Below are 14,696 nucleotides of genomic sequence, written 5' to 3'. Positions count from 1 at the left end.
ATATATATATATATATATTTTTAAATGAGGTTTGATAAGAGGCTTACGTGGAAGAGACATGTTGAGTATATTGAAATAAAGTGTAGTGAGGGCAGTGGCAGGGTATGATTGGGGGTTGGATAGACAAACACTGTTGTATATGTATCAGGCATTGATCAGGTCATCTTTGGATTATGGGTACTATGTATATGGATCGGCAGCCAAAATGGTACTACAGCGCCTGGATAGGATACAGTCAAGGGCCCTGAGATTGTGTGTGGGTGCCTTCAGGACAACACCTGTTGTGGCATTGCAGGTGGATAGTGGGGAACTGCCACTGCGGATAAGGCAGGACAAACTTGCATTAACGTACTGGGTGAGGTTGAAAGGGAGTTCAGAAGGATATCCTTGGGTTACGGCAACTGGGAAATGTTGGGAGTGAGGAGTAGGTGTGCAGAGGGCTTACGGTTGGACAATTGGGTAGAAAGCGGTAGAATAGGGTCTGGGGGAGAAAGAGATAGGGCCGGCAATTGCATTGGGGAACGTTCCTCCTTGGCTGTTTCCGAAACCAAGTGTAGATGTGGATATGATTGAGGGTAGGAGAGAATGTGGTGATGACGTGAGATGATAATCGTTTTTTATAGATATATACAGATGGTTCCAGGTCCATTGATTCAGTCACTAGTAGGGTGGGGGCAGGGGTGTATATCCCACATTTTAATGTTAGACTATGTAAGCAGTTAACTGATTATGTGTCAGTGTTTGTGGCCGAGTTGATGGCCATGATAATACTTTTGAGATGGGTGGAGGGGGTGAAACCACTCAGAGTGGTGATCTGCTCTGATTCGGCTGCTGTTTTGAGTAGTGTGAAGATGGGCAGGTTGGATAGGGAAGACTTGTTTGTTGAGATGGTGTTGTTAATGGGATTGGAGAGGAGGAGAGTGGTGGTAAGCTTTTGCTGGGTTCCTGCCCATGTGGGCGTGGTGGCTTAGAGTGTGGTGAGGAGAGAGGGGGTAAATATTCAGGTCCCGCTGGGCCGCAGGGAAGTCAAGTCCTTGATCTGGGCAAAAGTGCTTGATCTTTGTGGGATGCTAGTAGTAAGGGGAGGCAATTGTATCACGTGCATCGGTCAGTAAAGGAAGAGGTGGGGAGTATGGGATATAAGAGAGGAAGTTGTGTGGAGTAGACTAAAGTTTGGGCACATAGGTTTGAATGCCACGTTGTGAATGATAGGGAGACATGAAACAGATCTGTGTGATGAGGGTTTAGTAGTGGAAACAGTGGAACATGTGTTGATATTTTGTGAACTGTATGACGTAGATTGTGTGAAAGGGTTAGAGAGGCTGGACGGGGTTGGGGTTTGGGTGGTGTAGTGGGGGGAGGGAAGTGGTGTCTAGGGCTCTTTCACTTAGAGTACCAAGACTGATTAAGAGAATTTAATGTAGGCAGGCTGTAACTGGCCTCACACTCCAGTATAGTAGGTGGCGGAGTATGCACCTTATAAGTTGGATGTGATCCGCCAACCCAATCTCAAAGAAGAACAAGATGCTACACTGTTTCAATGGTTTTTCTTCACTCAGATATTTCAGGTAAGCTAAATCGCCCGATAGACAAACTTAGTTTAGACCAAATATTATTTTATAACATAGACCGATCGCGATCTACTGGTCGATCGCGGAGTGCTTGCCAGTTGATCAATATATTAAAAAAAATGTAAAAAAAATAGGATTATACATCTATGCGTATCGACAGTCCTCCATTCACAGCAATGTCTGAAAAGTCATGTGAATCACATAAAATATGACCAGTCCCTGCCAACTTATTGACGTATGCCTAGTTAGCGCGGTCAGATACCGCCCGCCAACTCCAGGTCGAGGTTACGCTGATGCCAGGCAGGTAGCTAGCTAGCTAATTTTGTAGCCAGATTCGTTCTTAAGTTGTGTTGTCGACAGCAGCAATAATGAGTAAAGGGAAGGATACAAAAAACTGAAAACGTATAATTTCCACAAGGAATGGGAGGAGGATTATTTTTTCGTCATGTCAAACTCAAAATGTGTGTGCCTCATCTGGCATAATAGCATTGCTATCCCAAAGAAAGGTAACATAGAATGACATTTTAAAATCACACACAAAACCCAGGAAAGAGATTTTCCAGCAAAGACTGAATAAGAAGAAGAAAGGTACAAGAACTAAAAAATCCACTGGCAGAGCAGCAATCAATTTTCACAAGGCCTGTGACCAAAGGGAAGTCGGCAACCATAGCATCTTATCGTGTGAGTCGCGTTCTTGCTAAGCATAAAAAGTTGTTCAAAGATGGGGAGATGATCAAGGAAGCATTTACTGAGGCTGCAGACTCGCTGTTTGGAGATTTTAATAAGAATAAGACTGAAATTATGGCTGCCATCAATGACATTCAGTTGTCTAGAAATACCGTGACAAGAAGATGTGAGGGAATAGCGGAGAACCTTGAGGATCAACTGAAGAATGATATCGGCAACTACAAGTGTTATTCCCTCCAGTTTGACGAGACTACAGATATGGTAGATGTGGCACAGTTATGCATTTTCATCAGAAAGGTATTTGACAACATGAGTACAAAGGAGGAACTACTCACCATTTTGCCACTGAAATGACATACATAGGGCAAAGATATTTTTCAAGCTTTTATGGAGTTTGCTAACAAATTCCAACTACCCTTTTGTAAGCTTTTCTCCATTACTACCGATGGGGCACCCGCTATGGTAGGCTGCATTAGTGGGTTTCTTTGCATTGTGCAAACAAGATGATTCTTTCCTGGACTTTCTTAATTATCACTGCGTAATTCATCAGCAAGCTTTGTGCGGGAAGATGTTAAACCTGAAAGATGTGATGGATGTTGCGATGAAGATTGTGTGTTCTATTTGAGCAAGAAGCCTACAGTGGAGGCTATTTCGTGCTCACTTAGAAGAGACTGAAGCGGAGCACACAGACCTGCTGCTGCACACGGATGTGCGGTGGCTGAGCCGAAGGACATTTTTAGGGAGATTCAGTGAAATCAAGGAGTTTCTCAAGGTCTCCAAACATGCAGAATATGCACTGCTAGAGGACACACAGTGGCTCCTGGATTTAGCTTTTCTCACTGACCTAACTTATATGCTTAGTGAATTGAATGTAGAGCTGCAAGGAGAAGGCAAACATGTAATCGACATGATCAGCTCTGTGAACACTATTAAATGCAAACTACAACTGCTCACAAGAAAGCTTCAACGTAAGGACCTGCACTTCTGTCAACACATGCATTCAGAACCTGAACGTCAGGGCAAGGATACAGCACAGCTTGACAGTGCACCTTACGTGGAGCAAGTCCAGAGCGTCTTATCTGAGTTTGACAGTCGTTTCACTGACTTTGCATCACTTGAGCCTATTGCCACTTATATGTGCTTTCCGCTTGGCACAGACATAAATGTGGAAGTCATTGCCTCCAAAATGGGATCACTTTTTCAGTTGGACACAACTATAGCAGAAACTGAAATTGTCACCCTTTAAAATGACATTCAGCTGAAATCCAGGGCAACCACTGAGATGAAGTATCCCAACATAAGAAGATGTGCACTCAACTTGTCAGCCCTTTTTGGATCAACCTACCTCTGTGAGTCTGCATTTGCTCACATGAAGATAATAAAGTCCAAGTACAGATCTGTTATGACTGATGACCACCTTGTGGCCTGCATGAAACTTGCAACAAGCTGCTACAGCCCTGACTATGAAAAACGACTTGCCTCCACCCTATGCCAAGTCACACTAAGGTAGGAAATGAAATGAGTTGCACTTATTTGTGGAAAACATGTTATTGATCCACATTATATTTGGGTATCAAATAGGTATCATAGCAGCAGGTCCACACTCAGTGGTGTGTTGCGTTTAATACATTTTGTTGGTTGGTTTAGAGACTGGTAGATCTCATCAGGCTTGCAAATGAAAAAGTAGATCTCACGTCAAAGAAGGTTGGGCACACCTGACATGGTGTTGGGTGTTCACAGAATTTGTTCAGCAAGCTAGTTTTGATGAATGGATACAAAACATAAATCTAGTTAAGTCCAACATTAGCTGGATGACAGTGGAACTAAATCTAGCAAGCCTTATATTAAGGTTAGCTGGTTGATCGTGTATATTAGACAAATATAGTGAACATAGCTAGCTTAGACAGTCATTTACATTAATTTAACCATAGTCATTCTTAGTTGTTTTGAACATTTCCCTTATCCATAGCTAGCTAGCTAGCTAGCTAACATTAGCTACCCTAGTCTGACCTCAAGAGTAAGCTAACGTTAGCTGACATAGCTAGTTAGCAGATGATGATGATGATAGCTAGCTAAGTGTCTACTTTCATAAACCACCATGTGTAATTTAACCTATTCAGTCATGCTGTCTTCTGTCTCTCTGGATACATTGCTGCTCATGTGTTTCCGTGTATCCACTTTACTCACTCCTGCCTTTCTGTTTGTCTTGCAGGATCATAAATCATAGGGGGCAGAACTCCTCTGATGAAAGCAGCCAGAGCGGGACACCTGTGTACTGTACAGTTCCTAATCAGGAATGGTGTGCATCTGCTCCCTCCCTGTATAACATCTAGTGGAGGCTGCTGAGGGGAGGACGGCTCATAATAATGGCTGGATTGGAGTGTAATGGCTGGAATGGAGTGAATGGAATGGTATCAAACACATCATGTGTTTGATACCATTCCATTAACTCTATTCTGGCCATTATTATGAGTCGTCCTCCCCTCAGCAGCCTCCACTGATAACACCAAAAACCACACAAGACATCTGACACATTGCATTAGTGATTTAATGCTGTCACTTCTGTTGGTAAAGAGTGAATGTTAAACAGGAAATGTAATTGTAGGGAAGAAGGACCCAGAGGATTGCTTTTTCATTGTTCCTCTTGTCCACATACACAGGGCACAGGGCAGATACTTACCCACTCCAATCCTTAGGTAGCCTCCATAGAGGTAGATAAAGGACTCATCTGTGCCATTATAGCATCTCTTAAAGCATGGGCAGCGCCATTGAGGCTATCCATTTTAATGTTGTCAGTTTTCTTTTTCACCATTGGCTGATCCCTCTTGATGACCTAGTGGGACATGAGTCCAACATGGTCAACAGGAGGGATTAGCCAATGAAATTGGAAGTCCCACCCAGTTGACTACATTAAAATGAAGAAACTCCTCCAAGGTGCTACCCATGCTAATACGGTCGTTTGGCCAGTAGAGGCCTCTATCATTCTCTGGTAGCCCCCTGCCAGACACTGCTTTTGGCAAGAGATATGGACTTTACCTACAGTTTCATATTGACCGTCCAAGCTCAGTATGAGGCAAAATATGAAACTCCCCTTTTATAAACAAAATTATCAAGTGACATGATTATATTCAGATCAAGTTTTAAGTTCATAATCTCATTGACTTTATGTAAAAGGTACAAGCTAGCTTTTCCAAAAAGTTGCAATGGTAGTTTGATAGTTGCAATGGTCAAAATAACAAGCATTGCAAATACATTTTACTTATTTACTTTTGGTCTAGGTACCAATTCCCACAAGTTGTGTACTCTGCAGGGTTTTCTCTGTATATGGTGGAGCAAGTTGAGAGCTTCAAGTTCCTTGGCGTCCACATCACCAACAAACTAAAATGGTCCAAGCACACCAAGACAGTCATGAAGAGGGCACAACAAATTCCCCCTCAGGAGACTGAAAAGATTTGGCATGGGTCCTCAGCTCCTCAAAAGGTTCTACAGCTGCACCATCGAGAGCATCCTTACGGGTTGCATCACTGCCTGGTATGGCAACTGCTCGGCCTCTGACCGCAAGGCATTACAGAAGGTAGCGCATACGGCCCAGTACATCACCGGGGCCAAGCTTCCTGCCATCCAGGACCTCTATACCAGGCGGTGTCAGAGGAAGGCCCTAAAAATATTCAGACTCCAGCCACACTGGTCATAGACTGTTCTTTCTGCTACCACATGGCGAGTGGTACCGGAGTGGCAGTCTAGGTTCAAGAGGCTTCTAAACAGCTTCTACCCCCAAGCCATAAGACTCCTGAACATCTAATCAAATGGCTACCCAGACTATTTGCATTGCCTCTCCCCCTCCCCTCTTCTACGCTGCCGCTACTCCCTGTTATTATCTATGCATAGTCACTTTAATAACTCTACCTACATGTACATATTACCTCAATTACCTCGACACCGGTGCCCCCGCACATTGACTCTGTACCGGTACCCCCTGTATATAGCCTCACTATTGTTATTTTACTGCTGCTCTTTAATTATGTTACTTTTATTCTTGTTTTTTTTTTTTAAGTATTTTTCTTAACTGCATTGTGTGTTAAGTGCTTATAAGTAAGCATTTCCCTGTAAGGTCTACTGTATTCGGCACATGTGACAAATAAAATGTGACTCTTATTTTGAAATTGGAAATCGCAGAACTTTTATATTGGAATGACAAATTGCGAGACTTTTAGTTTGAAATGGGAGTTTCAGGATTTATTTTAGCGTGACAAATCGAGGGACTTTAATGTTGAAATTGGAAACAGCACGACTTATTTTGGCATGACAAATCGAGGGACTCTTGAAATCGAAATCGCAGGATTTATTTTGGCATGAGAAGTTGAGGGACTGTTATTTTTTATTTTAGCATGACATGTAGGGGGATTCTTATCAGTTAAGAGTAGATTCGTATTTACAATGACGGTTTAACAAAAGGCTTCCTGCGGGGACGGGATGAAAAATAAAATAACAATATAGGACGAAACTCACATCACGACAAGAGAGACACCACAACACTACATAGAGACCTAAGACAACAACACAACTTGGTAGCAGCACAAAACATTGTACAAACATTATTGGGCACAGACAACAGCACAAAGGGTAAGAAGGTAGAGACAACAATACATCACGCGAAGCAGCCACAACTATCAGTTAGTGTCCATGGTTGAGTTTGAATGAAGAGATGGAGATAAAACTCCAGTTTGAGTGTTTGTTGCAGCTCGTTCCAGTCGCTAGCTGGGGTGTGTGTGCTTTGGGGACCTTTAACACAATGTGACTGGCAGAACGGGTGGAGGATGAGGGCTGCAGTAGGTATCACAGTATGTAAAAGTCATCCAGACGCTATGCAGGATGTTGTAACTCTGAGCTGGATGCTATACTGGATGTAACATCAGAGGATCCAGCCCCTCCCCTTCTCATGACAACGGTTTCCACTAGTTCTTACAGCTACAAAGTCAAAATTGGATATATCCTAAAAATTCATGAAAACAAAAATTTGCTTTTTGGCCTTAATTTAAGGTTTAGCATAAAGTTGGCAGTGTGGTTGAGGTTAGGTTTAAAATCAGATTTTAAGAAGAGGAAAGTTAGAAATAGGCGGGGGTAATGACTTTGTCGCTGTGGTAACTAGCGTGAGAACCGGTGAATGGAGGACACAGCAGACCCAGTGCGCGTGTGTTTGAGCGACGTGAGCGAGGGGAGGGAGAAAGGACAGAGAGCCAGCCGCCTTCAAAAATGGCGTCTTCCGAGGAAAAAGACAAAAAATATTAAAAACGAGGCCTACTTTACGTCTTCATCGATTTTCGGAATTTAGATTATGGTTTCCAGATGTCGCGATATCGTCGTAATCTTTATTTTGTAATGTAAAAGAAGAGAAGGAACGGTAGAAGGCTATATAAATAGCAACCCAGTTTTATTTTGATGCGTCGACAGGGCTAGCTAGCTATTAACTAGTAGCATCTGCTAGCCCACAACGATTTCAGGATGGGAAGGCATTTTGCATTCTAAATAAATCACGATTACTTTTATATGATCATTTATCGTTTGATACTATTTGGAACAGTCGTGAGATATCGATGTTAATCTTTTCAGTCGCGGATCAATGCATTTGCTCTAGCAATAAAGGGGATGGTATACGGCATGAATGTTTCTCTGCGATTTATCGATAATTTATCATGATCGTGCATAGCGTCGTTGCAATTTGGCAGTTGTGGAAATTATATTTAGAGAAAAGTGTTGGAAAGGAGAGACTGATTTTTGGAGGTGGTTGGAGTACATCCCCTAACCCCCCTTTTTTGTCCAGTTTTCTCCCCTCCTCCATTTCTCTTTCAATATACTGTTTTCCAATCCCGAGGATTTTCTAATGAAACGGGGAAAATAGTCTAAAATCGAAAACGGGGAAGACTGATACCCCAATTCTGTGAAAATTCCTAATACTCAGAGTGTTCGTCCTTGTCACATATTTCTCATAAATGAAAAATGGATAGAAATTACCCGGGAACAGGGTTCGGTGATTTGGGCGCAGGAGCCGGATGGAGTTATGACAGATCAGCGAAAGCAAGGTAAGCATTTGATCCAGTCCAGATAATGTTTGCACACTAGCTAATATATTGCATTCTCTTTGCGTGTATGTAATCGATTGGTCGTTCATTTGGTACATTGACATCGATCTGTAACCTGCCTACAGGCAGCATCGCGTTGTTACCAGTATTATAAATGGAATGGAGCAAGCGGTGTGGGGGTGGTGGGACTAGCTTGTAAGGGCTCTTGAAAATGTATAGAATGCGATTGACAGAATAAAAGCATGGTTTTAGGTAGACGGGGGGGACCATTAGAATAATTATAGTAGTATATCATTTTAGAATAGTTTGACACATTGACTGTGAAAACAGCCCATATTTTATTCATAGGTAAATGCACACGATACTATTGCATTTGTCAAAAACTTCCATTACAAACTGGGCATTGTATCTTTCTAGTTTTTCCTCCTGTGACATTGCATGATACGTTAGTTTCACATATTAACTGAGATGCCTGTGATGTAGCAAAGTTGTTACAATGTAAATAGTTTGCTTGCAAGTGATTTAGAGCGAGGTGGCAGTGGTGGAATGTTGCCAGCTCTCGTGCTCTAAAGAACGATAATGATTGATAGTCAACACATTGGCTCCTAAAATAACACCACAACTCTAGGTTGTTGTGCATAATTAAGTTAAAATGCATTACACCCAGTCCTGATAGCAGATCAAATACATTAGGTAGCTAAGTTTTTATTTTGATTTATCTTATCAGTGTTTTCAACATATTGCCATCATGCCATATCTACCATGATATGATTTGGTTTGCTAGCTAGTAGGCTACCTAGCTAATGACAAAAGCTAGCATGGTACATGGTCGGATCTTGGCTATTTAGTAGGCTTGGGCGGTATACCGTATATACCATATACTGGGTTATTTAGAAATAGACACGGCATGGTTTTTCAATACTGTCAATACCGTTAACTATTTTATTGAATTCATTGAAAATACATTTAAATACTTGTAGTTACTTTTTAAGTAAATACCTGCCGCCAACTTGTGCAATACGTTAGGAGATAAAGCAGATCGAGTTCTTCATGTCACATTATTTTACAGTATGAAGCTTACGGTAGTTCTACAGAGCCAGTCACGTATTTATTTGTAAATAACGCGACGAGAGAAAGCCGGAGTCCAGCTGTTTATTGACAGGGGTCGAGTTTTATATTAAAAGTCAATAGGTTTTTTTGTTGCTTAAATAGAGTGATCAGGGACGTGCACTACAGTTTTACTTCACAGAAAATACATTAGTGCACCACATTAGGCAGGAAATGTCATTCTCATCAGATGGCATCAGAAGTGCAACGCTATTTGGCTGGCAGCCACACCAGTAAATTAGCTTACAATGAAAAATGTCATTTTTGCAAAAACTATGCATGTCCATCATGTTTCCAATGTTTATAAAAGAAAGAATGTAGCCAGCTACATTTCCTACTGATTTGCTTAAGGTTCATCTTTAAATCTACTGGAGAAAAGTAGGCTGGCTACACCAAGAAAAGTAGCTACACATCAGTCAGAGCGCTGTCTGCTGATAGAATGGCATTTGTGAATTCTAATCCGAGTGGAGAATTACAACTGAAGCACAACATTAGTCTGATGCTGAGAAGAAATTAAAAGAAGAATTTTCGATCTCCGTTTACAAAATGGAGCATGATATTTCTAATGCATTTGATAATTATTTATTGCGTGGAAAAATGTAGAGTTCTGTGTTGACGCGACCCGTCAGATATCTAAGCAAGTGGCTTAATTAATAAGGTGACGGGGCATCATATAGTGTTTGAGAACTCATCCAAAGTGCTTTGACATGTGAACAGCTGCCGCTGCTTGATTTCCGTGCATTTTCTTCTCTGTTCTTGGCCAGCAGGCAGGCCCGTTGCCCTAGTGACTCCAGACTCCACACAGACACTGCATGTGTCAACTTTGTTCATTTGCACAATGTCTCTCATTCACTTTCGCTTGTAAATATCCAAACTCACCAACAATGACATTCGGTAGCTTCTACCGACATATGTATAACTTTGAGCTGGATTGCCTGTCTTTGCAATTACATTTACATTTACATTTACATTACATTTAAGTCATTTAGCAGACGCTCTTATCCAGAGCGACTTACAAAGTGGTGCATTCACCTTATGATATCCAGTGGAACAACCACTTTACAATAGTGCATCTAAATCTTTTAAGGGGGGGGGGTTAGAAGGATTACTTTATCCTATCCTAGGTATTCCTTAAAGAGGTGGGGTTTCAGGTGTCTCCGGAAGGTGGTGATTGACTCCGCTGTCCTGGCGTCGTGAGGGAGCTTGTTCCACCATTGGGGTGCCAGAGCAGCGAACAGTTTTGACTGGGCTGAGCGGGAACTGTGCTTCCTCAGAGGTAGGGGGGCCAGCAGGCCAGAGGTGGATGAACGCAGTGCCCTTGTTTGGGTGTAGGGCCTGATCAGAGCCTGAAGGTACGGAGGTGCCGTTCCCCTCACAGCTCCGTAGGCAAGCACCATGGTCTTGTAGCGGATGCGAGCTTCACCTGGAAGCCAGTGGAGAGAGCGGAGGAGCGGGGTGACGTGAGAGAACTTGGGAAGGTTGAACACCAGACGGGCTGCGGCATTCTGGATGAGTTGTAGGGGTTTAATGGCACAGGCAGGGAGTCCAGCCAACAGCGAGTTGCAGTAATCCAGACGGGAGATGACAAGTGCCTGGATTAGGACCTGCGCCGCTTCCTGTGTGAGGCAGGGTCGTACTCTGCGAATGTTGTAGAGCATGAACCTACAGGATCGGGTCACCATCTTGATGTTAGTGGAGAACGACAGGGTGTTGTCCAGGATCACGCCAAGGTTCTTAGCACTCTGGGAGGAGGACACAAGGGAGTTGTCAACCGTGATGGCGAGATCATGGAACGGGCAGTCCTTCCCCGGGAGGAAGAGCAGCTCCGTCTTGCCGAGGTTCAGCTTGAGCTGGTGATCCGTCATCCACACTGATATGTCTGACAGACATGCAGAGATGCGATTCACCGCCTGGTTATCAGAAGGGGGAAAGGAGAAGATTAATTGTGTGTCGTCTGCATAGCAATGATAGGAGAGACCATGTGAGGATATGACAGAGCCAAGTGACTTGGTGTATAGCGAGAATAGGAGAGGGCCTAGAACAGAGCCCTGGGGGACACCAGTGGTGAGAGCGCATGGTGCGGAGACAGATTCTCGCCACGCCACCTGGTAGGAGCAACCTGTCAGGTAGGACGCAATCCAAGCGTGGGCCGCGCCGGAGATGCCCAACTCGGAGAGGGTGGAGAGGAGGATCTGATGGTTCACAGTATCAAAGGCAGCAGATGGGTCTAGAAGGATGAGAGCAGAGGAGAGAGAGTTAGCTTTAGCAGTGCGGAGAGCCTCCGTGACACAGAGAAGAGCAGTCTCAGTTGAATGCCCAGTCTTGAAACCTGACTGATTAGGATCAAGAAGGTCATTCTGAGAGAGATATAGCAGGAGAGCTGGCCTAGGACGGCACGTTCAAGAGTTTTGGAGAGAAAAGAAAGAAGGGATACTGGTCTGTAGTTGTTGACATCGGAGGGATCGAGTGTAGGTTTTTTCAGAAGGGGTGCAACTCTTGAAGACGGAAGGGACGTAGCCAGCGGTCAAGGATGAGTTGATGAGCGAGGTGAGGAAGGGGAGAAGGTCTCCGGAAATGGTCTGGAGAAGAGAGGAGGGGATAGGGTCAAGTGGGCAGGTTGTTGGGCGGCCGGCCGTCACAAGACGCGAGAATTAAATAAGAACTAAACAATTAGTTTATTTTTGTTTGTGCTCATTAGCATATTTAGCTAGCAGCTTCCATTGATATTTGCTATTACTTGTGCAGATTTTGTTAGCATTCTGGTAATAGACACCCAATGTTTTTTTGTTGTTGTTTTTTTGTTGTTGTTTTTTTTGCACCCTCTTATGTACTATGCCGGTAATACCATAAATCCCGGGATGAGAGAAGTATGGTATGACTATGAAAATCTGGATACCGCCCAACCCTTCAGCTAGCTATCTACTTTTGTTTTTGAGATGATCATATGCATTTGCCTGTTGTGTTTTTGTTGAAGAACAACTACAGATAAACACACTTGTTTGAGCATCTCAAAGACGAAATTGAATGTAGAATCAGTTTAACCGGTCACCAACTGATTATTTTACTATTGTAGTATTTTTATTAACGAAATGTGTTTAATTGTTTATTAGGCTACTGTGCAGTCTACAATACATACTGTAGTTTAAATGGGAACGTGCCTAATTCCTTACATAAAGGAGAGCAGGCCATGTCTGTACTACAGAATGCGGGGCACGCGGGAGACCGGGTTTCCCGTTGGGGAGGAAGGAGTAGGCTGTCCTTGTAAATAGGAATTTGTTCTTAACTGATTCCATATGTGTTATTTCATAGTTGTGATGTCATCACTATTATTCTACAATGTAGAAAATAGTAAAAATAAAGAAAAATCCTGGAATGAGTAGGTGTGTCCAGACTTTAGACTGGTACTTGCTTAATTAATTTGGTTAACCTGTTAGGGCTAGGAGGCAGTATTTACACCGCCGGATAAAAAACGTACCCGATTTAATCTGGTTACCACTCCTACCCAGTAACTAGAATATGCATATACTTATGACATATGGATAGAAAACACCCTAAAGTTTCTAAAACTGTTTGAATGGTGTCTGTGAGTATAACAGAACTCAAATGGCAGGTCAAAACCTGAGAGATTCCTTTACAGGAAGTTGCCTGTCTGACCATTTCTGGAACTTCTTTGCCATCTCTATCTTTTACTAAGGATCTCTGCTCTAACGTGACACTTCCTACGTCGTCCATAGGCGCTCAGAGCCCGGGAAAAACCTGAATGTCGTCATCCCAGCCCCAGGCTGAAACACATTATCGCCTTTCTCAAGTGGCCGATCAAGGGACTCTGGGCTTAGGCGCGTGACCTGGCTGCCCCCGTCTTTGTGATTTTTTTTCCTCTGTTTGCCGAAAAGGAGATTCCCGGTCGGAATATTATCGCTTTTCTACGAGAAAAATGGCATAAAAATGGATTTTAAACAGCGGTTGACATGCTTCGAAGTACGGTAATGGAATATTTAGAATTTTTTTGTCACGAATTGCGCCATGTGCGCGACCCTTCTTTACCATTTCGGATAGTGTCTGGAACGCACGAACAAAACGCCGCTATTCGGATATAACGATGGATTATTTTGGACCAAACCAACATTTGTTATTGAAGTAGCAGTCCTGGGAGTGCATTCTGACGAAGACAACAAAAGGTAATCAAACTTTTATAATAGTAAATATGATTATGGTGAGTGCTAAACTTGCTGGGTGTCTAAATAGCTAGCCCGTGATGCCTGGGCTATGTACTTAGAATATTGCAAAATGTGCTTTCACCAAAAAGCTATTTTAAAATCGGACATATCGAGTGCATAGAGGAGGTCTGTATCTATAATTCTTAAAATAATTGTTATCCTTTTTGTGAACATTTATCGTGAGTAATTTAGTAAAATGTTAGCGAATTCCCTGGAAGTTTGCGGGGGGTATGCTAGTTCTGAACGTCACATGCTAATGTAAGAAGCTGGTTTTTGATATAAATATGAACTTGATTGAACAAAACATGCATGTATTGTATAACATAATGTCCTAGGGTTGTCATCTGATGAAGATCATCAAAGGTTAGTGCTGCATTTAGCTGTCTTCTGGGTTTCTGTGACATTATATGCTAGCTTGAAAAATGGGTGTCTGATTATTTCTGGCTTGGTACTCTGCTGACATAATCTAATGTTTTGCTTTCGTTGTAAAGCCTTTTTGAAATCGGACAGTGTGGTTAGATTAACGAGAGTCTTGTCTTTAAATAGCTGTAAAATAGTCATATGTTTAAGAAATTGAAGTAATAGGATTTTTAAGGTTTTGAAAATCGCGCCACAGGCTTCAACTGGCTGTTACGTAGGTGGGACGAATTCGTCCCGCCTAGCCCAGAGAGGTTAATATTATGGTGTTTCTATTCCATGAAAAACTAAAAACCCTCTGGGTTTCTGATAGGATGGAACGGAAAATATGGCGCTGTACACCGTGATGTCCGGCGGTACAGTACTGGGCTATTTAGCTAAAGAATCCCTGTGTCGTGCTTGTCTCAGAGCAACGCGAAACAGTGGTAAAATAGTTGTAGGCTCTTTCTTTCAGTGAAATACGGAACCGTTCCGTATTTTATCTAATGGGTGGCATCCCTAAGTCTAAATATTCTTGTTACATTGCACAACCTTCAATGTTATGTCATAATTACGTACAATTCTGGCAAATTAGTTCGCAACGAGCCAGGCGGCCCAAACTGTTGCAGATACCTTGA

At 42.7% G+C, this 14,696-nt stretch overlaps 1 protein-coding gene across 3 annotated transcripts in view; it reads left to right on the top strand.

Annotated features, from left to right (window-relative positions):
• The first annotated feature begins 7,439 nt into the window (after positions 1-7,439).
• Positions 7,440-14,696, top strand: part of prr12a (proline rich 12a) — a 60,515-nt gene continuing 53,258 nt past the window's right edge. For all 3 annotated transcript variants that reach the window (XM_014157027.3, XM_082965576.1, XM_082965575.1), the window contains exon 1: positions 7,440-8,338. In XM_014157027.3, the coding sequence (XP_014012502.3) occupies positions 8,256-8,338 (83 nt within the window). In that variant the 5' untranslated portion in view covers positions 7,440-8,255. The remainder of the gene's footprint in view (positions 8,339-14,696) is intronic.

This window comes from Salmo salar, chromosome 19, assembly GCF_965601325.2.
Source record: "Salmo salar chromosome 19, fSalSal1, whole genome shotgun sequence".
Taxonomy (NCBI): Eukaryota; Metazoa; Chordata; class Actinopteri; order Salmoniformes; family Salmonidae; genus Salmo; species Salmo salar.
Note: the sequence above shows the minus strand (reverse complement) of the source record. Positions and strands in the feature narration are given on the sequence as shown.